The sequence below is a fragment of the Staurois parvus genome, unplaced genomic scaffold (assembly GCF_062004578.1).
Source record: "Staurois parvus isolate SC_StPar_1 unplaced genomic scaffold, SC_StPar_1.0 ptg000297l, whole genome shotgun sequence".
Lineage (NCBI taxonomy): Eukaryota > Metazoa > Chordata > Amphibia > Anura > Ranidae > Staurois > Staurois parvus.
The window spans coordinates 4125930-4148376 of NW_028318093.1; the positions used below are offsets into that span (position 1 = coordinate 4125930).

Consider the following 22447-nt stretch of genomic DNA (forward strand, 5'->3'; position numbering starts at 1 on the left):
CATCCTCCCGGGCATTCGCAGTTTGCTCGCCTGCAGAGCTGCGCAGCGGCACGATCTGTCACCGGCCGCGTACCTCGGATGTGGCCGATGACAGATCTGAGTACTGGCCCCGTTGCCGGAACCATGTGACCAATCACAGCAGGTCACATGACAGCTGTATACAATGGATGGCTTCATTCATGCCATCCATTGTATTCTAGTGTGCCTAGCTGTGAATGGTCACAGCGATCACATGCACAAGCTGGGCCAATCACAGCCCAGCTGTGTCATGTGATTAGCCGTGGCCAAATCACAGCTAAGCACAAAAAAAAAAAAAAAAAGCCCTGAATGAATCGATGTCATTCAGGTAAATGCTTGCTTATAGCAAAGTAATTCTTTGCTATAAGCAAATTGTGTAAAAAAAAAATACTGATCACTTCCCCAAAGTAGTACAATGTTACTATGGTAACATTGTACTACTTTGGTCAAAGTGAAATATGAAAACTAAAATCTTAAAGAAAAGAAAAAAAAGTAATAAAAAATTAAAAATAATAAAAAAAATTAAAAAAAAAATTACATTTTTTTTTTCATACTGTCACCAGTCAGTGTCCCTGATCACCGCCATGCCAGTTATATGATGACGCTGTACTGCACCGGTGACAGTATGTAAAAAAAAAAAAGTGAAAATAATTCTTTTACTTTTTTAATTTTCTGAAAAATTATGACAAAAAAAATACAACTTCAAAAAAACTCGTCATGCCTCTTATGAAGTACGTCGGACTGTCTACTTTGCAAAAAGGGGTCATTTGGGGGACATCTGTACTGTTCTGACATTCTTGGGCCTCAAGAAATTAGATTGGCTGTCAGTACTTCAGGATTGATCAATTTTCAGATCTATACCATAGTTTGTGAACTCTATAACTTTCCTACAAACTAAAAAATGCATCCTAATTTCGGTTATTTTCACCAAAGACATGTAGCAGAATACATCTCGGCCTAAATTTATGAAGAACAATTATTTATTTGCAAACTTTTATAACAGAAACAAAGAAAAACATGTTTTTTGTTATTTTAGCAAAAAATAAAAACCCCAGTGGTGATTAAATACCACCAAAAGAAAGCTCTAGTTGTGTGAAGAAAATTATAACATTTTAGTTTGGGTACAATGTTGTATGACCGCGCAATTGTCATTCAAAGTGTGAGAGCGCTGAGACCTGAAAAATGGCCTGGGAGGGGGTAAAAGTGCCCGGTATGGAAATGGTTAACAGTCAGCTGCTATAGCAGTGGTTCTCAACCTTCCTAATGCCGTGACCCTTTAATACAGTTCCTCATGTTGTGGTGACCCCCAACCATAAAATTATTTACCCAGTAATTATAATTCATGAGAGTCGTTTTACCTCCAATACTGCTGCTTTCAACACAGTAGCTGCTTTTAACAGAGTAGCTGCTTTCAACACAGCAGCTGCTTTCTACACAGTAGCTGCTCTTTACACATCGGAAATATGTGTTTTCTGATGGTCTTAGGGGACTCCTGTGAAAGAGTCGTTCGACCCCCAAAGGGGTCGCGACCCACAGGTTGAGAACCACTGTGCTATAGGATCTGTAGCTGCTGACTTCTCTTTTTATACAGACTGAACCTCTGCTTTAAATCTCCTCTAATCTCCATTCTAAGACTATTTTGTCTAACCTGTAAAAGGAAAGATGCCTATACTTACCTATTCTGAAGTCTCTGCAGTCCAGTCACATGATCTCTGCAATGGCGGTTCAGTGTAGAGGAGGGACTGCGACAACGGCTGCGGAACCTGGGCGACATCACCCATAGACTTACTATGGGGCATCCATTGTCAGCTGTCCCTCCTTTACACTGAAGCCGGATCTGGGACCCGGTTATGTGACTGTACTAGAATGACTGCAGAATAAATATAGACATCTTTTCTTTTCCAGGTTCACAATGAAGAGGGGAGTATATTTTAGCTGAGGTCTTGACTAGAATTACACTTTTATTATAAGGCCTCTTACACACAGGGCTTCAAAAACACCACTTTTACAGGCGTTTGGCTTTTTTTTTCTGTATGTAAATGCACCTCTATGTTAGCCTATGTGTCCATGCACACATAGGCATTTACAGGTATATTGAAGAGCGTTAACATGCAGAAATAGAAAAACGCATTACCGGTGGGTTCATGAAAGGAGCTGAAAAGCAGAAGCTCATGCACTATTTTGGGCTTCAAGCTTTGCACATTTTTAATCGCATACTTTGCCCTGTTTGGTGAGTTTTTGTTTTTTCTTGCACAACACTGTGCGTATTGCTTGCCACATTTGGGGTGCCGTTAACAATGAAGGATGCACGTTTTAAGAGGCCTTTAGGGCTGTAATGCACATACGCATCTATGAGCTTTAGAGCTTTCTGTGCTAAGAGCGAGCTCACTGCGAGCTACCAGCATAGTGATCGAGCTGTCAAATATAGCTTTTGGTCCATACTGATGATAAGAAGTTGGTGTGTAATCATGTGATCAGCAGATCCTTCGTGCGTATACGGACCCTGTTAACCACTTCCAGTCCGGACACTTTTACCCCCTTCCTGACCAGGGCAATTTTCAGCTTTGAGTAATGTCACACTTTGAATGACAATTGCGCGGTCATGCAACACTGTACCCATATGAATTTTTTACCATTTTTTTGAGACAGATAAAACTTTATTTTGCTGGTATTTATTCACCGCTGGGATTTAAATTTTTTTTGCTATGTAAATGAAAATGTCCAAAAATTTTGAAAAAAGTGTTTTTCTTATAAAATTTTGCAAATAAACAATATTTCATCATAAATCTTGGCCAAACTTTATTCCGTTACCGTTATCTTTTTAGTAAAAAAAAAAGCCAAATTAGTTTATAACCAAAAATTATAATTTTTAAACATTTTTTTTTACATTTTTTTATTTTTAATATTATTATTTATTTTATTTTATTTATTTATTTTACATACTGTCACCCTAGCAGTACAGTGTCACCATGGTGACACTGTACTACTTTTGGGAAGTGATGAAGTTTTTTTTTTTTTTTTTACACTGATTGCTTTTACACCCATATAGGATGTAAAAGCAATCATTTCTCTTTCTCTCTGTCTGCATTCTTGCAGCCATTGAGAAATACTGAGTGAGCTGTAATTGGTCACAGCTTGTCACATGGTACAAGGATGTTGTGAATAGCCTTGTACCATGTGACCTCTGTGATCATTCACAGATTTCACACGCAGTAAGCAATGATGTCACAAGTGACATCTTGCTTACTACTTTGCATGTGATCACTGATTGGCCAATCAGTGATCACATGATCGGGACCTCGTACAGAGGTCCCGTCCGACGATCGGTGTTTTACTGTGTCCGGAGGACACAGCGGGCACCGGATCGCGGTGTTGCGCGCTCCCGGGGAGCGCGCACAAGCAGGGTGCGGGGAAGCCGTTTATAAATGGCCACCCGACCCTGAAGTGCCACCGTTTATATACAACGGCCAGTCGGGAAGTGGTTAAAGGGATGCTGGGGCTGGGCAAGCGCAAAATCACACCAAAAAAATTGTGCAAAGACATGCGTTCACAATACGCTACCTGTGACTCTAGCCAAAGACCCCTTTACACAGGGCCAATCCGTCAGCGGATCCGTTTACTCAGCATGGGATTTGCCTGCTGATCCCTGCTGAGGAAGCAGATGACCGGTCCGTGTCCACTCCGCCTATGCCCGCTGTCCTTTGTGGATGATCGGATGGAAACAGACCACCTGTCCATTTCCATCCAACTACCATCTGATCCAACAGGCAGAAGGGGGAACGTACCATCCCTTTTTGGCAGTCCGGATTGGATTTGATGCTGGCGAGTGTAAACGAACACATATTCGTTTACATCTGCCACTTAGTAGAGGAAAATAGAGGTTCCGATCCAATTCACCTGAAAAACGGGGAGGTGGACAGGGGCGGACTGACAACTCATGGGGCCCCCGGGCAATAGGGGATCATGGGGCCCCTGCGTCCTTGCCCAAATCAAAAAAGCCTATGAAAAAGGTACCAGGGGCATCTCATGGGGCCCCCTACTGACCCAGGGCCCTCGGCAGTGCCTGAGTTTTCAAATGGTCAGTCCGCCCCTGGGTGGACCCAATCTGAACATTTGTGTGAAATGGGCCTAACTGTCATAAATCCCTTACACCACTGTAAGTCAGCAACTTCTAGCACTTAAACCTACAGTTTCTGTTCTAGGTTCTCATAGAGGGTCACTCGCTCTCCACCATTCATAAAACCAGAACGACTGATCTAGTTTAGAAGATTGTGACTTTCATCCGTTGCCCCCTCCAATGTCCATTCACAAAATGCCTTGTATTCTGTGAAACTGTACTAGAGTTGTGACTCTTAAGTTTCAGCTCAGTGTTGTACAGGATTCATGGAAATAAGGCTTATTTCCTTTTGTCATCAGGAGGTAGTAAAAACAGGTGGTTGAGCCACATTTTTACTGCTTCCTTTAAGCTGCAAAGGCAGCAGGATGGGGTTGTACATATGCTGTGATGATTTCCTTCATGGCTATAGCAAAAATGATCCCCCCTATCATTTTTGACAAGCAGTACCAGTGCCAAAAACAACCCATTCATGCCAATGGGACAGCACTAAGACTACCCTGAAACTACATGCAAAGCACAAGCTTTCTGTGCAGTGGTGCATCATTTGCATAGTGAAAACAGTCAATGAGGCAACATATCCCCTCCTCACCGCCTGCCAAATATGATGGATCGCTGTTCAAGGGCTTTTACTAGTGTAAACTTAGCTTAAGAGTCTTATTGATTGCAGCAGCAGCCAGATATGGGACAACAGTCATTAGATATGTTTTATTTTTACAATGCAAAGTATTTTTTCCCCAGAATTTCACTATCACTTTCATGCTGTAGTTTTGATAAAATCGTTATATCCTTAACAAGGGCTCGGTAAACTGAGATTCTGCTTTGCCAACATGGAGATTAGAATAATGATGGGTAGAAATACCTTGAATCTGAGAGGATGTGCAAAGATTGCAGACAATTATTATTATTATACAGGCTTTATATAGTGCCAACAGTTTGCGCAGCGCTTTACAATATAAGGGAGACAGTACAATTACAATATATTTCAGTACAGAAGGAATGTGAGGGCCCTGCTTGTGGAGCTTACAATCTAAAGGAAGGGGGAGGTGATACAAAAGGTGATAACTGTGGGGGATGATCTGGCGGAGGTGATTCAAGTACAGTTCTTAGGTGGAGGTGGGGTAGGCTTCCCTGAAGAAGTGAGTTTTCAAAGATCGCCTAAAGGCAGACAGGGTGGGGGCTGACCAGACATGCTGTGGTAGGGAGTTCCAGAGGATGGGAGAGGCTGTGGAGAAGTCCTGGAGGCGAGCGTGGGAGGAGGTGATGAGGGAGCTAGAGAGGAGGATATCATGGGAGGAGCGGAGTGGGCGATTTGGGCGGTATCTGTGGATGAGGTTGGTGAAGTAGCTAGGGGCAGTGTTGTGGATGGCTTTGTAAGCTGTGGTTAGTATTTTGAATTTTGTACGTTGGGCTAGTGGAAGCCAGTGAAGGGATTGGCAGAGAGGGGCAGCAGTCGCTGATCGGTTGGTAAGGTGTATGAGTCTAGCAGCAGTATTCATAATAGACTGAAGGGGGATAGCCTGTGTAACGGTAGACCAGTGAGGAGGGAGTTGCAGTAATTGAGGTGGGCTTTAACCAAGGCGTGGATAAGTTGTTTTGTGGTGTCATTGGTCAGAAAGGGGCGGATTTTGGAAATATTTTGGAGGTTGAGGTGGTAGGATTTAGCCAGTGAGTGGATGTGGGGCCCAAAGGAGAGGTCAGAGTCTAGGATTACACCTAGCACCCTGGCATGAGGGGAAGGACCAATGGTTGTGCTGTTGATCTTAATGGTAAAGTCGTAAGTGGGGAATCGGGGAGGAGGAAATATTACAAGCTCAGTTTTTGAAAGATTGAGTTTAAGGTAGTGATGTGACATCCATGCTGATATGTCGCTTAGTAGATTTGTAGTCGTGCTGAAATGCCAGATCAGCTAGTAGCTAATGCAGTCATTCTCAGTCAGGCTTCCCTGGAATCCTAAGGATCAGCTAGAACAGTAATTTCCAAGTCTCAACTCAGATTCAGTGGAATCCTATAGTTCCTCTTGAGCAGACATTTGGAACCAGGCATCTGTGGAATTCTATGGTTCCTCTAGAGCAGTCATTCTCAACCAGGGTTTTGTGGAATCCTATGGTTCCTCTAGAGAAGTCATGCTCAACCAGGGTTCTGTGGAATCCTATAGTTCCTCAAGAGCAGACATTTTGAACCAGGGTTCTGTGGAATCCTATGGTTCCTCTAGAGCAGTCATTCCCAACCAGAGGTCAGTGGAATCCTATAGTTCCTCTAGAGCAGTCATTCTGAGCCAGGGTTCTGTGGAACCCTAGCATTCCTCCTAGGGGTTCCTTGAGCTGTAACAAATTGTCCTCACATTTGATGGTGTCTGCATAATTCCAGGGCAAATGCCACATAGCAGACTCAGTGGCATAATGTCAGTGATCTTTTTAGCTATCTGTAAGTGAGGCATTCTGACCATAACTGGAAGGGGACATTCTTCCCACTAACTACCAATATACTGTAAGAGGCATTTTCCCTACTGGCCAACAATGACTTGGATTTAACAGTGGTTTCTCGAGGCCTAAAAAATATTTCAATGGTTTCTCTAAGGTACAAAGGTAGAGAAAGACTGCTCTAGAGCTTGCTAGGGGTACCTTGACCAGTGGCTGATTGACCTTCCATCTGATGTTGCCTTTATATTTCCAGGACAATGCTATGTGGCAAAACTATCAGTGTGACACCAATAATATTTTTAGCTGTTTGTAAGGGTGACATTTTTACCATCACTGTAAGGGGGGCATTCTTCCTACTGACCACCAATGTAAGTGGAATTTTCCTCCTTGACCCCTAAAGAATTAGTTTTAGTAAGGTCTGAAAATTATTTTTTGGGTTCCTCTGGGGGAAAAATATTGAGACAAGCTGAGCGAATGAGTATCAGTCGCAATTCCTACTGCTATTAACTTTTTTGTTGCCACTGATGCAAGCCTTGCTACAACAGCCAGGAAAGCATGTAAATATGACTGTCAACTGATGGCCCCAGAAGCCTCCCAGTGTGACCCCCTCCATCCATGTTTTTTGGGGGCCTAGAACCCACATGGCAGTTGTCTCTGGGTAGAAAGGAGGGAGACCAGTGAATCTCTGTTCTTTCCTAGCTAGTAAAAACTCAGAAACGATGTGTATTAAATCATAATAAAGTTTAGTGAAAAAAAATGTAAATATTAAAGTTAACCCCAAGCAACTAAAACCATCAAAATTTTGAGCCCCCCCCAAAAAACCACATACACATAAAAATAAAAACACATGCGTTGGGGGAATCTATATACAAAAATTGTGTTACATATGTTATATATCACCACTCTAAACTGATGATCTATAAGAGCTTTTAAAGCACCACCTATGGACAATATTGTGTTTGTTGCAGTTGCATGCATTTTTAAGGCTTGACAAATCTTTTATCTATTTACTCTGTGCAACTACAACTTCTATATTTCCCCAAAAATTTGGCAATATATTTGCATGTACTAAAATTACCTTTAGTGTATAGAGGAGAGATCTCACTGTATGGTTTTGTTTATTTTTAAATACATGAAATCTTCTTTAGTTACTCAACCATGTGACAATATGGATTAGCTTTTTTCTCTCAATTCCTGTTTCAGTTCCTAATTTTCTGTATTTTTAGATAAATCCTATATCCTGAAGATGACATCAGATGGTCCAATAACCTCAGGTGCACTGGCTACTGTCAATGCCAGTCTAGGGATATCACATGATGGCATGATTCTTATTGTGGACCCCAAGCTTTATAATTTCCACTGGATCTACTCTCCGCTACTGCTCACCCATCACACAGAGAACGACACCAGTTCTGCCTTAATGCTGCAATGTAATAGCCCAGGAACTTTCCAGGTTTCAGTCTGGGTAACCGAGAGGAGTTGCCCCTCATGTGAGCCAATTGCTCGGAACACTACAGAACTCCAAGTGACAAGTAAGCACCGTTGACTTATCAAAGAAGTGTTTTTAGCATTCCACCATACTGTCTGAGCTGGAGAAAGGCTATAGATGTCACTTTCCATAAAGCCACCATTTCAGCCTCAGGCATACAGTGAAGGAAATAAGTATTTGATCCCCTGCTGATTTTGAATGTTTGCCCACTCACAAAGAAATGATCAGTCTAAAAATCGAATGGTAGATGTATTGTAACACTGAGAGACAGAATAGCAACAAAAAATTCAAAAGAAATGCATGTCTATCAAATTATGCACTGATTTGCATGTTCATGAGGGAAACAAGTAATTAATAAGTAAGTAATGCAAAGGAGCAGGAGAACGGATAGTGGGGAAAGAGGGGGTGGGGGTTTCCTGCAGGCTTGGGTGGTGGCATCAGCAGCCAGAAGTTGCCCAGGCTGGTCAGATGCAGAGTGGGAAGAGCGTACAATCACCAAGGGGCCCCACTTGTAGGAATTTAGCACGGGAGTCATGCAAAATGCTAGACATCTTTTCATTTATCATCAGGGCGGTCAAATTGCTCTTCACTGCTGCAAATGAGACAGAAGGTGTCCTCCAGAAGCCTTCATTTTTCAAGTGTAAATGAGTATTATTCCCTGTTCACACCTGTGCGATTTTACACTTGATGGGTAACATGCAACAATGCATAACAAAATGATTACCTTTATGTTCTATGGGGCCGTTAACACCTGTGCATATCTCTTGAGTACAGGTAGGACAGGCATGGGTCTGACAATGCTTGGGTTGTTGCAGCCTTTGATACAGTCATTGATCAGGAGTTGAGAAGAAGTGCATACACTTTGTGGTATTCCTGTTGAGCAGGGGCCTTCAAGCATCGCTCAGGGTCTGTTTTCACTGTTATGTTTTTATACGACACATGCATGTTTGCTTCTGGTTTGTATGTGTCTTACATTGCAGGTCATTGAAAACCCTGAAATATGCATTTTCTGAAAAGTCTAGGGTTGGTCTACCTCTTCCACCTCCCACACCTTACTATTGATCCTCCATGTGTGGGCTTAGTAACCAGTAATTAAAGTAGAACTAATCTGTCTCAATCAACATTAAAGTGGTTCTAAAGTCTAAGTGTTTTGTTTACCTTAATGCATTCTATGCAATAAGGTAAAAAATGCTCCACTGCCTGTTACCCCACCCATCCCTAAACACTCACGTAGCACCTGTCAACCATCCAGCACAGTCCTGTCTGCAGCCCCGTTCTCCTCTCTTCCACGTCTCACAGGAGAAACAGGCATAGGCTCCTGCTGTCAGTAAATCCTGTGAAGAGACAGTGAGGGCGTGGTCATGTAATGCTGGGTGTCTATGGATGCACACAGTCCGTCTAAGGAGTGTACCCACACAAGTGCCCCCTCAGCAGTCGACTTGCTGAGGAGGTACTCAGAAGAAGAAAAAGTGCAGTGTGCTAGCAGGGGACTTCAAAAGAGGAGGTAAGGGACCAATCTGTGCAATACCACTGCACAGAGCAGGTAAGTATAACAGTATTTTTAGTTTTAATGTGAAAAAAGGCCTTTACAATTACTTTATTCATTTTTAATCCTTATGCTGCTAGCTATAGTAAATAGATAGCAAGGTATATATACTTTGTTTAAACTTTTTTTTTACATTTCTTCAGTTACTTCCTAGTTTTTGGCCTAAGCCAAGATTATGTCATACATCCTAGGAGTCTTCATCAGCATTTTTTTCTTTCAGCAGGAAGGGGGGCTTTCTCAGCCAAGCACACCCTCCTGCATGTATGCCTGAGCTAAGGACAGATGGATTCCAGGAATTAAATGCTACATGAATCATCTGTCCTTGCTCAAGATGGCCATAGCTAGGAATGCTTGCCAGATGTTTTTCAAAGTGATTTCTCAACAAAATAAAGCATGTAGACACGCATACATGGGTGCGTTTTCTTTGAATATTAAACATGATTGAAATAGTTTTCTCAATATAAACCAGCGCAAAACACAAATATTACAATAATGAGTGAATATAAAATTATATAAAAAAAATTTTTTAAATAATCTTTAAAGTCCAGTGATAAATATAAGTGACCACAAACCCGTGACATTTAAAAATTAAAAAATATAAACATTATTTCATGAATCAAAAGTCCAGTGATCCCCAAAAAAACTTTCTAAAAAATAATCTTCGGTGCTTCAAATAATTCTTCCACCATCCACCAGTGCCAAAACTAACATAAACCACACTCACCAGATATTGGTGAGTAAAACACCATTCAGGATTATTTAGTGCTCCTGGACCCCCTTTGTGGACTCCTCTATTTTCCACCTCAGACCTATGGGTATTTCTCCACTCGTCCCCTCGCCAATTCACCAAGTTCCAAAAAGGAGAAAAAGACTAATAGTGTAATACTGTTATACCCCTTATTATTTAATTTAAGCCAAACCACTCACATTTCATAGGATAAAAACCAGCATTTATTTATAGACATCAATCAAATTTTCAAACAGCAATTGAATTTCCACAGCTCCTAGGAACTCACAGCCTTGTATACAGCAGGATGACAGCCTCCATAGAGAAAGCTTCCTCCACTAGTCAAAATGGCTGCCTGGAACGCACCCCTCGGCGTGCGTTCCGCTCACCGGAAATGACGTCGGATGTTCGGGAGACCAACCGGAAATACGTCAATGCGTTTCGCCCCACCCACAGGGCGTTCTCAAGACTCGATTGATGTCTTGCAAAATTCGATTGATGTCTATAAATAAATGCTGGTTTTTATCCTATGAAATGTGAGTGGTTTGGCTTAAATTAAATAATAAGGGGTATAACAGTATTACACTATTAGTCCTTTTTATCCTTTTTGGAACTTGGTGATTTGGCGAGGGGACGAGTGGAGAAATACCCATAGATCTGAGGTGGAAAATAGAGGAGTCCTCAAAGGGGGTCCAGGAGCCCTAAATAATCCTGAATGGTGTTTTACTCACCAATATCTGGTGAGTGCGGTTTATGTTGGTTTTGGCACTGGTGGATGCTGGAAGAATTATTTGAAGCACTGAAGATTATTTTTTAGAAAGTTTTTTTGGGGATCACTGGACTTTTGATTCATGAAATAATTTTTATATTTTTTAATTTTTATATGTCACGGGTTTGTGGTCACTTATATTTATCACTGGATTTTAAAGATTATTTAAAAAAATTTTTTTTTATATAATTTTATATTCACTCATTATTGTAATATTTGTGTTTTGCGCTGGTTTATATTGAGAAAATTTGTTTTGGTTTATATACCTATGCACAGCAGCATTTCACTTAAAATTGGTTGTTAGTAGATTGGTCCTGGGCGCTGTGCTTTTTCCATTTAAATTCTATGATTGAAATAGTGTTTTCAGTTTGCGAAGCTCAGGTACAGTTAAGTTCTGCTTTAAATGTTTTAGACTTTAGTTTCATATAATTTTTTAGGTAGGTAAGGAATGCCATGTATCAGAATCTCCAGTCAGTTGGAGAACAATGATTACGATATTAGCGTTTGATATCAACAGGGCCAACACTACCATTAGGCAAACTAGGCAGTCGCCTAGGGCGCACTGCCACCTAGGGTGCAGCCACAGCCGCTGGTGTCCCCCCTCCCTCCCCTTGGCTATTCCTGCTCCGACCTCCTCTACCCAGTCTCCGTGTGCCTTCTTTCTGCTGTCTCTCCGTCCCTTTCTCAGCTGCCTCTGGCTGTCGTTCCGCCCAGGGACCACAGTGCTGTAGCCTGTTCACAGCCTGTCCCTAGCGCTCCCAGCCATTGTCACTGTTTCCTTCTCAATGTGATAGTGAGGAGGCGTGGGATGCTGTCAGCCAGTGAAGTTCCCAAGAGTGGGTTGGCTGTCAGCCAGTGAAGTTCCCGGGAGTGGGTTGGCTGTCGGCCAGTGAAGTTCCCGGGATTGGGTTGGCTGTCAGCCAGTCAAGTTCCCGGGAGTGAGTTGGCTGTCAGCCAGTCAAGTTCCTGAGAGCGGGTTGGCTGTCAGCCAGTCAAGTTGCCGGGAGTGGGTTGGCACTTCCTGTACACACAGAGCAGAGCAATGTGAAGTGAGCTGTCATGGTGTGCTGCATTTGCTGGGATCTATAGAGAGCTGGGACCCTGGTGAGACACTCTGGATGCATGCTGACTGCCCTACTCCCCCTGGATGGGGTTGGCTCATGGTAAGCAACCTGCTGATTGATTCTCTGGCTCTGACAGGTCATATATTAAGTGACAGCACTGAACTCTGACCAGGGACAGGAGAACTTCCAGCAGGGACAGGGTGGGGAATGGGGTAGGTTGCATGCCACCTGCACCCAGGGATGTCCCTGCCTCTGATCCACCTTACAGGGTTGCTACATCCATTTTTATTTGCTGTGCATAGGCTGGTAATGCTTTAGGGTGAGTTACATAACTACCCCCTGCTTGCAGTTTGCATTCCTAGGGGGTTCCAAGGGGGATCCTGCTGTGCTGGTGGGTCATGGTAGGCCTTGCAGGTTGGGCCCAGCAAGAAGGAGGTGGTGCCTAGCATTATCTGCTGGAGCGGGATCCGGTGGAGGAAACAGGTGCTCGACAGTGTCTTCTCCTCCTCCCAGCCCAATCTCTGCTGATCTCGAGCTTGTTACCCTACAGCACCCCCTGTATCAATCCTGGCAGTATTGCTAGTTTAGTTTTACTGTTTTTTTAAATTTTTAAATGTTGAAGTTTTATTTTTTTTTGGGGGGGGGGGGGGGCAAGTAGCTTGTTTCGCCTAGGATGCAAAATAGTCTAGCACCGGCCTGGGTATAAAACATTGGATTGGGGCGTCCCCTTCTTCAGGGCTTTGGTAGTGTTTCCATCAAAAACACTATGACCAACAGATTATTATATATATATATATATATATATATAGCGCCAGGGCTTTTTTTCTCAGAGGAAAGGAGGTGGAACTCCCCCACCCAAACCTGGCCACGCCCCCATCAAACCCTAGGACCACCCCTTTAGAGAACAGGAATGCAAGTAAAATTTGGGAGGGGCTATAAAAGTAAATGTATGGAATTAACACCGCCCCCCCCCCCACATTAGTAAGAATAGCGAGTAACACTGCCCCCCCCCACATTAGCAAGAAAAGCGAGAAAAATTGTATCGCCGCTCCTTACCTGATGCTGACGATCCGCGCTATGGTAGGATCGACGAGCAGAGGGCGTGATGACGTCAGCGCGCACCGCCGGGTGTACTAAGATACACCTTTCCTATGGGGGTGGCCGCGCGCCCCCGATGTTTACACGCTGGCGGTAGAGGGGGGGGGGGTGAAGCGTGCATGTCCCCGCTCACCGGCTGTGAGCAGCGGCAGTGACAGGTGCCGGGCACGCGCAAGCATGACATAAACAAGCCGCGTCCGGCACCTGTCACTTTCGCTGCTCTGCATAGCTTGTCAGCTCTGCAGAGGCAGTCGGTGAGCGGGGACAAGAAGAAAAAGGTGGCGGAACGCAGTACCGCCGCGTTCCGGCAGAAAGAAAGCCCTGTATAGCGCTAACAGTTTACGCAGCGTTTTACAATATAAGGGGACAGTACATTTACAATACAGTTTGATACAGAAGGAAGATGTACCTAGATCCCTAAAGAAGTTGGAGTCTAAATCCCCTGAAACGTGCTGGCTATGTTGAACTGTAATAAAGTGATCATATTCTTCAACCAGCTGGAAATTCCAAGACTTTCTGTTCTCCAACTGGCTGGAATTTCCTAGACTTTCTATTCCTGCATGGTGCTCCTCACCTACCTACATAATCGTCACGTGCTTGAAGGGACCCATTCTATTGGCTCTCGCTGAGTCGAGTCTCCACACAACTACCCACCACTGACAAGGTCCACCAATAACCCTCACGCATACTACAAAGCTCAAATATATTTTTAGGAATTTATCAGGATGCTTGCTATATTACAGTTTTATAATGTAATGGCTCTTGCTCAAGGTCTTCCTTAACTGTTTTGGAAGCTGCCATCACTGAGGTGGTAAGCACTGCAAACATAACTGATACCCAAATGGTGCTAGCAAAAGTTTAACAAAACTTTTTTTGCCCACACAGGAGACATTGTAGGACATTTCACAGCAATACAGCCACAAGCCAATGGCACATACTTAAGCAATGGCACCTTCCTGGCCACTAACAGCATGGTGAAATTACTGTTCGTTATTCATGACCCAAGCAACTTCTTCAAGTCAGCCGAGTTCAGCTACACGTGGAACTTTGGAGATAGGTATACTTATTAAACTGTAATAATTACTGATATCACACTTCCCTCCCATTTCTGCATACGTAAAGATTTATTAGTAAACCAGAGAAATTCTGGGTTAGAACGCCATTCTTAGAATGCAGTCATTACCATTTCAGATATATTTTTGCATATTCTGCAAAAGTACCTGCAATTTGACCTATATGATATCTTGAGCAGGCAATGTACGCACAAGCTCGCAACAAGACCATCCAGGGCAGTGCCACCACCTAGCCTAATATATACTTTATTCCATTATTTGATGGTAGAGCTGTGTCCCTGCTGCAAAGCCTCTCTGAAGGCTATTCACCCCAGACTCTGACACCCCCCCTCACTGTAAAGAAAGGAATTTAAAGTGATACCAAACACACACAGTTCAAATTTCATTGTCCCTCTCTCTGTATGTAGTAACAAAGGAAAACCATGATCAGAGGGGTGGATGGGCAGAATTTAGAGCTGAAGAATTATTAACAGGTATCTTTAAGAACCTGTACAAGCATATTTATTTTTAATTGCATAAAAAGGACATTAGGTTTATCTTAAAGGGTGGCATACAGGTAAAGTTTAGGCCAGCAACCTGACTTTGGCAAAAAATCTAAAAAATGTATTGTGATATATTGTAGGCCAAACAAGTCTTTGTCACTAGCTTGTCATCCAGTGCCCGTCGTCTCTTCTCTACTTTTAACTCTCTACTTTCTCCACCTCCAGCCAGTACCTCACTCACTGCTTATGAGATTGCAAATAATTTAACAAACAATATTGATGCAATTTGTAGGGGCATCTGCACTGCACAGACATCCCTCCCACTTAGCATACCTTATACTAAACCTCCCTCAACACTTTCCTCTTTTGACCTTGATACTACCGAAGAGATCACTAAGGTTTTCTCAGAAGCCTGTCTCACTACCTGATCCCTGGATCCTGCCCCCTCACAACTACTATGGTCACCCTCTTCTTCTATCCTGTGCTCCCTCACTCACATCTTCAATCTCTCCCTCTCTAACGGTGCCCTCCTCCCCCTCTAAAGCATGCACACATCACTCCCATACTTAAAAAGCCCTCCGTAGACCCCACCAACCTGAACAACTTAATACCCATCTCCCTGCTGCCATTTACCTCTAAACTCTTAGAACGCTTAGTCTACAATCGCCTGAGCTCCTACCTCAAAGACAACAACCTTCTTGACCCTTTACAGTCTGGCTTTCGCTCACAACACTCCACTGAAACTGTCCTACTAAAACTCACTAATGATCTACTAACTGCTAAAACCAATGGCCACTACTCCATACTCTTACTACTTGACCTCTCTGCAGCTTTTGATACTGTTGACCACCCCCTCCTCCTCAAAAAACTCCACTGTCTTGTTCTTCGAGACTCTGCTGTCTCCTGGTTCTCCTCCTACCTATTGCAGCGCTCCTTCAGCATTACCTATAACTCTGTCTCCTCCTCCTCTCCACTGGTAGGGGTCCCTCAAGGTTCGGCCCTTGGACCCCTTCTCTTCTCCATCTACACCTCCCTTGGTCACTTGATAAACACCCATGGCTTTAAGTACCATCTCTATGCTGATGAAACACAAATCTATCTTTCTACTCCTCACCTCACCCCTTCAGTCTCCTCTCCCATTACTAACCTAATAAGTGACATATTGGCATGGATGTCACTCCGCTTCCTCAAACTCAATCTTTCTAAAACTGAGCCCATACTATTCCCTCCAGCCCGTGCCACCTCCCCTGACTTCTCCATCAAGATCAATAACACAGCCATCAGTCCCTTCCCTCATGCCAGGGTGCTAAGTGTAATCCTAGACTCCCATCTGTCCTTTCAGCCCCAAATGCAATTGCTGTCCAAATCTTGTGGACTTCACCTCCGAAACATCTCCAAGATATGCCTGTTCTTAACCTCGGAAACTACTAAGCAACTTTTTCACTCCCTGGTTATCTCTCACCTTGACTATTGTAACTCCCTCCTCATTGGCCTACCTAATCGCAGGCTATCCCCTCTTCAGTCTATCATGAATGCTGCTGCCAGACTCATCCACCTTACTAACCGTTCCATATCAGCCACCCCTTTCTGCCAATCCCTCCACTGGCTTCCCATTGCCCAACGGATAAAATTCAAAACATTAACAATAACATATAAAGCTATTTATAACTTTGCCCCAAATTACATTACCAATCTTGTCTCCAAATATCACCCAAACCGTACTCTCAGCTTCTTGCATGACCTCCTACTCTCTAGCTCCCTTGTCTCATCTCTTTGTTCACCTCACACTTTCACTGCAGCCCCCTCAGCTCTCTCACTCCTCCCCTCTCCTCTCCCTATTGGCTATCCGGGATCTGACAGCTCTTATATACTCTTCTGCTGTATGGGCGGGCCTGCTTGACAACGGAGGCAGGGCTTCTGAAATGCGTTGCAGCCCACCCACCATTCACGGCATCTGTCACGGCACCTGCCGCAATTCCCCACCGCTCGGTGGGAACTTCTGAACAAATGCCGCTGAGTCTACTAGTGGCTCCCCTTCAGGTCATGCAGCCTACATTGGTCTATCCATCCGAGTGAACTGCGGTCCTGCTCCTCTGCCTATCATCCTATCCTGCATGCTGAGTGAAGGAGTTTTAGATGTAAGTCTTCTGAAAATAGATTTTATATGTTTATAACTTACACTGACCTAGCGCCCTCCTTTCTCTTCTGCTATGGTCAATAATAGTGTGCTACTAGATACTAGTACAGGCACAAGAGAATGAGGCTTATGTCTACCACTTGTCTCTGCTAACAAGCCCATCCACTCAATGTAGGTAATAATACTTTCTTTCGGATACTGATTGTCTGTGTTTTCCCCAGCACCACAGTGAAGGCATCAGAGCCCTTTGTCTATTACAGCTATTCTAAACCAGGGAACTACAGCTCGTCACTCCAAGTCACTGCTCATCTCCACAACTCCCAATACGAAAGGAATCTTTGGGAAAAAACAGGACATTTCAAGAACATACTAATATTACAAGGTGCTCATTTTTGAAAATGGTTACATAGGAATTTGAGTTTTGGATGTACTATTTATTTAAAGTGGTTCTAAAGGCAAAATATGCATTCTATGCATTAAAGTAAAAAGCTTCTGGGTGCAGCTCCCCCCTCAGCCACCCTTATATTTAACTGAGCCAAATCTTGATCCAGCGATGTGCATGAGAGCTCCGGCTCACCTGGGTCTCTCTCTCTCTCTTCATTGGCTCACAAAGCAGTGGGAGCCATTGCCCCCATAGTAAGAAGCTCGCTATTGGGGACACTCATTTGGAGGGCTCACTCAGTGAGCCAATGAGGTGAAAGCGGAGGGTGGAGCCAATATTGTCCATTCACAGGAGTTCTGGAGTGAGCCTGGTCAAGTTCCCTCTCATAGTAAGAGGCTCGCTACTAGGGACACTCAGCAGGGGGGAGGAGCTAGCAGCACCAGCGGAGGACCCGAGAAAAGGAGGATTAGGGCTGTTCTGTGCAAAGCCATTGCACAGAGCAGGTAAGTGTAGCATGCTTATTATGTAAAAAAAAATGCAACCGTTAGAATCACTTTAAGGAAACCTTTCATTGGAGAAATATGAAGGCTAGCACGGTTACTACTCATTCTGCAAAGGCTAGTTTCCTAGCTGTCTTGTTTCAATAGTTCTTGCCCTTACCTGAAACATGCTTGCAAATAAGGATAGAAAAAACAAATAACTGCGCTTGAATATAAAAAACAAAACAAAAATAAATAAATATAAACAAAAAGCAGCTGACAAATGAAGGCAATATAACAAATAATAAACTGAATAATTGCAGCTCTAATTAGAAAATTATAAAGTCCAAATTAAAGTCTTTAAAAGTCCTCAAAGAAATAAAACAAGATGAAGGAGAATGGTCTTGATCTTATACACCATCACCATACACCCAGAAAAAATTGGCCCCTTACCGGACATTTTGACCATATACAGCGGTCGGTATGCTCAGTGTAATGAGGAATAGATGTGGCAAATAATTCCCAATGGATTTAGTCTCCCAGATAAGGATAATGATTCCGCTAAGAAAAATCCCCAATAACACCGATCAGTAAGCACCATGTAATAGGGACTCAGAATGGCAGGCGATCCACAAAGGAAATCCTCTTGCACATATAGGAAGAACTGTCCACTTTAAACTTCAAAGAATCTCCCATCTGGCATTCAGAACAGGAATAAAAAACAGAAAGAACTCATAGTGTAGTAATCAATTAAAACTTTGGCCAATTTATTAAAAGATCCATGTACATCAACTCATAATTTAACCAGCATTGATGCGTTCTGTCATCAGGAATACATCGTCCTGACGTACACCCCTGACGACGTCTTCCTGATCACGAAACACATTGGGTGGAGCTTCGGTGTGTGACGTCACCGTGTTCTGGAGGGACGTGGCCATTTTCTTGGTTTGAAACTTTTGTTCATTCAATGCTGGTTATATCATGAGTTGATGTACGTGGAACTATTAATAAATTGGCCAAAGTTTTGATTGATTACTACACTATGAGTTCTTTCTGTTTTTTATTCCTGTTCTGAATGCCGGATGGGAGATTCTTGGAAGTTTAATGAGTTTAAAGTGGACAGTTCTTCTTATATGTACAAGAGGATTTTCTTTGTGGATCGCCTGCCATTCTGAGTCCCTATTACATGGTGCTTACTGACTGGTGTTATTGGGGATTTTTTTTAGCGGAATCATTATCCTTATCTGGGAGATGATATCCATTGGGAATTATTCGCCACATCTATTCCTCATTACACTGCGCATACCGACCGCTGTATACAGTCAAAGTGTCCGGTAAGGGGCCAATTTTTTCCAGGTGTATGGTGATGGTGTATAAGATCAAGACCTTTCTCCTTCATCTTGTTTTATTTCTCTGAAGACTTTTATTTGGACTTTAAAAATTTATAATTAGCGCTGCAATTATTCAGTTTATTATATGCAAATAAGGATGTCTGGCTTTACAGATATACATGCTTGTTCTAGGTCAGTGACTCAAACCTTATTAAACCCAGTTAGTGCAGTAGCCAGACAGCTAGCATCTTCAGAAGGGGATTGACAGTGGCAGCCCATATGTGTCTCTGTATGACTTTAAAGCAAAGTTCCGCCCCTCCCCCACCAAAAGAAATTAAAAGTCAGCAGCTACAAATACTGTAGCTGATGACTTTTAATATTAGAGCACTTACCTGTCCAGGCATCCAGCGGTGTCCTAACCCCAAGCCAATTCTTCAACTGGCTGTTGGGTGCTGGTGCCACCATCTTGACTAAGGAAAACCGGCAGTGAAGCCTTGCAGCTTCACAGCCGGTTTCCAACATGTGTGAAGCATTTCCCAGAGGCCTGTGCTGGGGGGCCCGAACTTCCGGCTCAGTTGCGCCGCAGCGAACGGAGCCGGACGTGGGAGCGAGTACTTGTCAAAATCAGGTACCCACTCCCCCCCAAAAGGTACCAAATGTGGCAGCGGAGGGGGGGGGGGGGGGAGGAGGCAGATAAGTGGAGTTTCCACTTTTGGGTGGAATTCTGCTTTAAAGTAGATGTAACTCCTAACCTGAAAACACTGTGTTTTGCTAAATCACCGTGTATCATTGTCAGGTGCCATTTTTTTCCAATCAAATACTATTTTCATATTTTTCATCCTTTTTTGTGCATCTCAGTGCTGCTTATCACTTCCAGCCTCTTTCAGCCACTTCTTGTTTACATGCTCTCACTCTATCGTTGGCTGCACGCCTTGCCCACGCAATGCTTGTCAGCAGAATGATTCGTCAGGGGTGCATGCAACAGGGTGACAATAATTGGGGTCAATTTACTAAAGGATTCCACATTTGATATGAAGTACATGTGATTCATTTTCCAGATATATTGCATGAGATGTTAAGAGAGTCAGTTCATCAAAGTAAAATATTAAATGTGAGGTAAATACTGCAAACATTTTTTGATAAATCATAAAACCTGGTTCACACCAGTGCAGCTTTGAAATCACGCTACTTCGTGCAACTTCATAGCTGACTATTCAGTGCAACTTCATTGTGACTTACTGACACTCTGCACAATTTCATTTAACAGATGTCAATGCAAGTTGCAATGACGCTGTACAAAAATAATGCAGAATCTTTTTAACCACTTGCCCACTGCCCTATAGCAGAACTGCTGCTACCGGATGGCAGGGCTGCGCAAAAGCACGTATATATACATGATTTGCATTTCCAGGTAGGGGGCCACACGAGCCACCCTACCTGCACCGCCATTGGAGACTAGGGATGTTAATCACCGGGTCTCGGTGATTGTTGGGGAAAGCTGACAGGGGAGAGACCTGCTGTCACAGCAGAGAAATACAAAGCAGCATGCCTCCCTAGTAAAACACAACACAGCACACAGAAAAACAGCACACAGCGCACAGTTAACCCTTTGATCGCCCCAGATGTTATCCCCCTTCCTGCCCAGTGTCATTAGTACAGTGTCAGTGCTTTTTATTAGCACTGATCATTGTATTAGTGTCACTGTGGATGTCAGTGGCAGTTAGTTAGTTCCCACGCAGTGTTAGAATGCCCACCGCAGTCCCGCAGTCTCATTATAAATCGCTGATTGCCATCGTTACTAGTAGAAAAAAATAAATAAAAACAAAAATCCCAGTATATATACCTCCATTTGTAGACACTATACCTTTCACGTAAACCAATTAATTTACATGTATTGGGATTTTTTTTTTAGCAAAGACATGTAGCAGAATACATTCTGGACTACAGTTATGAAGAAAATTTTTTTTTTTTATTGGATATGTTTTATAGCAAAAAGTCAAAAATACAGTTTTTTTCCCCACAATTGTTAGTCTTTTTTTGGTTATAGGGCAAAAAATAAAAAATGCAGAAGCGATCAAATACCACTAAAGAAAGCTCTATTTATGGGAACAAAATTGTATTTATGTACAGCGTTGCATGATTGCACAATTGTCAATTAAAGTACTATATCGCAAAAAAAATGGCCTGGTCAGGAAGCGGGGGTAAATCCTCTGGAGGGGAAGTAGTTAAAAGTCACTGCGACATGGGTCACTGCAATTTGAACGGTTCCATAGGCGCTAATGGGGTGCAACTCATCATGCGACTTTGAACTCTCAAGTCGCATGACAAGTCGCACTGGTGTGGACCAGGGCTTAAGAACACATTCCTTTTTTATCACATGCTAGTAGGCAGTCTGTATTTTAGCAATGTACAAAATAACGCTGAGGGGAACTCTGTACTGGCCAGTACATTAATAGTATACAATGTATCAGTGTAGAAATCTTCTGCCCTGAGCTCAGGAATGAAATTAAAGTGTTACTAAACCCAGGACCCTGCATTCACTATATCTGGTCTCCCACAGTACACACAACATGAAAATGCAATTATTTTAGTAAATATAAACTGCTAAATACCTTTTCTCATCAGCACTTAGAGCAGTCTTGTGACTTCAGCAGAGCACTGGTTAAAGCTTGTAGGAGGAGTTTTCTTTCTGCTCTAGGAGGATGTGAAACCCCCGACCCTCTGTCTGGAGAGTGCTGATCATATGCACTCTCCCAATAAAGAAAAACCTCTCTAGCAATACACACCAAACTGAGCATGTGCATGTGACTACAGATTCAGTCTGTATCAGGTGGTCATTTCAACAAGAGGAGAGGCAGAGAAGAAAGGATCAAACAGCCTTTTTACAAAATGCAGAGTATTAACCCCTTAGGTTCCACAGTGAGTATAAAAAGCACGCTTTACTGTATATACAGACTGATTTTACTGTTGTGGGTTTAGTAACACTTTAAATTGTAACATTTCACCAGAGGGAGATTGTTCTGTGAATGAAAAGCATACTAGAATGTTTTCACAGTTTCATATTATTCCTATGTGCATTTATTTCCAGAACTAACTTCCTCTGGTGCAGTTTAAGCATGTAAAAAAAGAAAATTGCAAAAAAATAAAAAACCCGCCAAAAATAGTGCAAGATTTTAGAAATAAATATTGCAAAACATAAATATGCATTTGGGAAATAACACTTTTTTTAGTGAATTGACTACTTTTGAGAGAAATACCACGAGTTATTTTAACTCAAAAATGTATGCAGTATTTATCTCTTAGTGAATGGGACCC

General features: G+C 42.9%; 1 protein-coding gene across 2 annotated transcripts in view; it reads left to right on the forward strand.

Annotated features, from left to right (window-relative positions):
• Positions 1-22447, forward strand: part of TMEM130 (transmembrane protein 130) — a 79832-nt gene that overhangs the window by 2588 nt on the left and 54797 nt on the right. For both annotated transcript variants that reach the window (XR_016313520.1, XM_089682737.1), the window contains exons 2-4: positions 7782-8087; positions 14134-14305; positions 17162-17322. Coding sequence is in view for 1 of the 2 variants with exons in the window: in XM_089682737.1 (XP_089538863.1) it covers positions 7782-8087; positions 14134-14305; positions 17162-17322 (639 nt within the window). In the remaining variant the exon portion in view is untranslated. The remainder of the gene's footprint in view (positions 1-7781; positions 8088-14133; positions 14306-17161; positions 17323-22447) is intronic.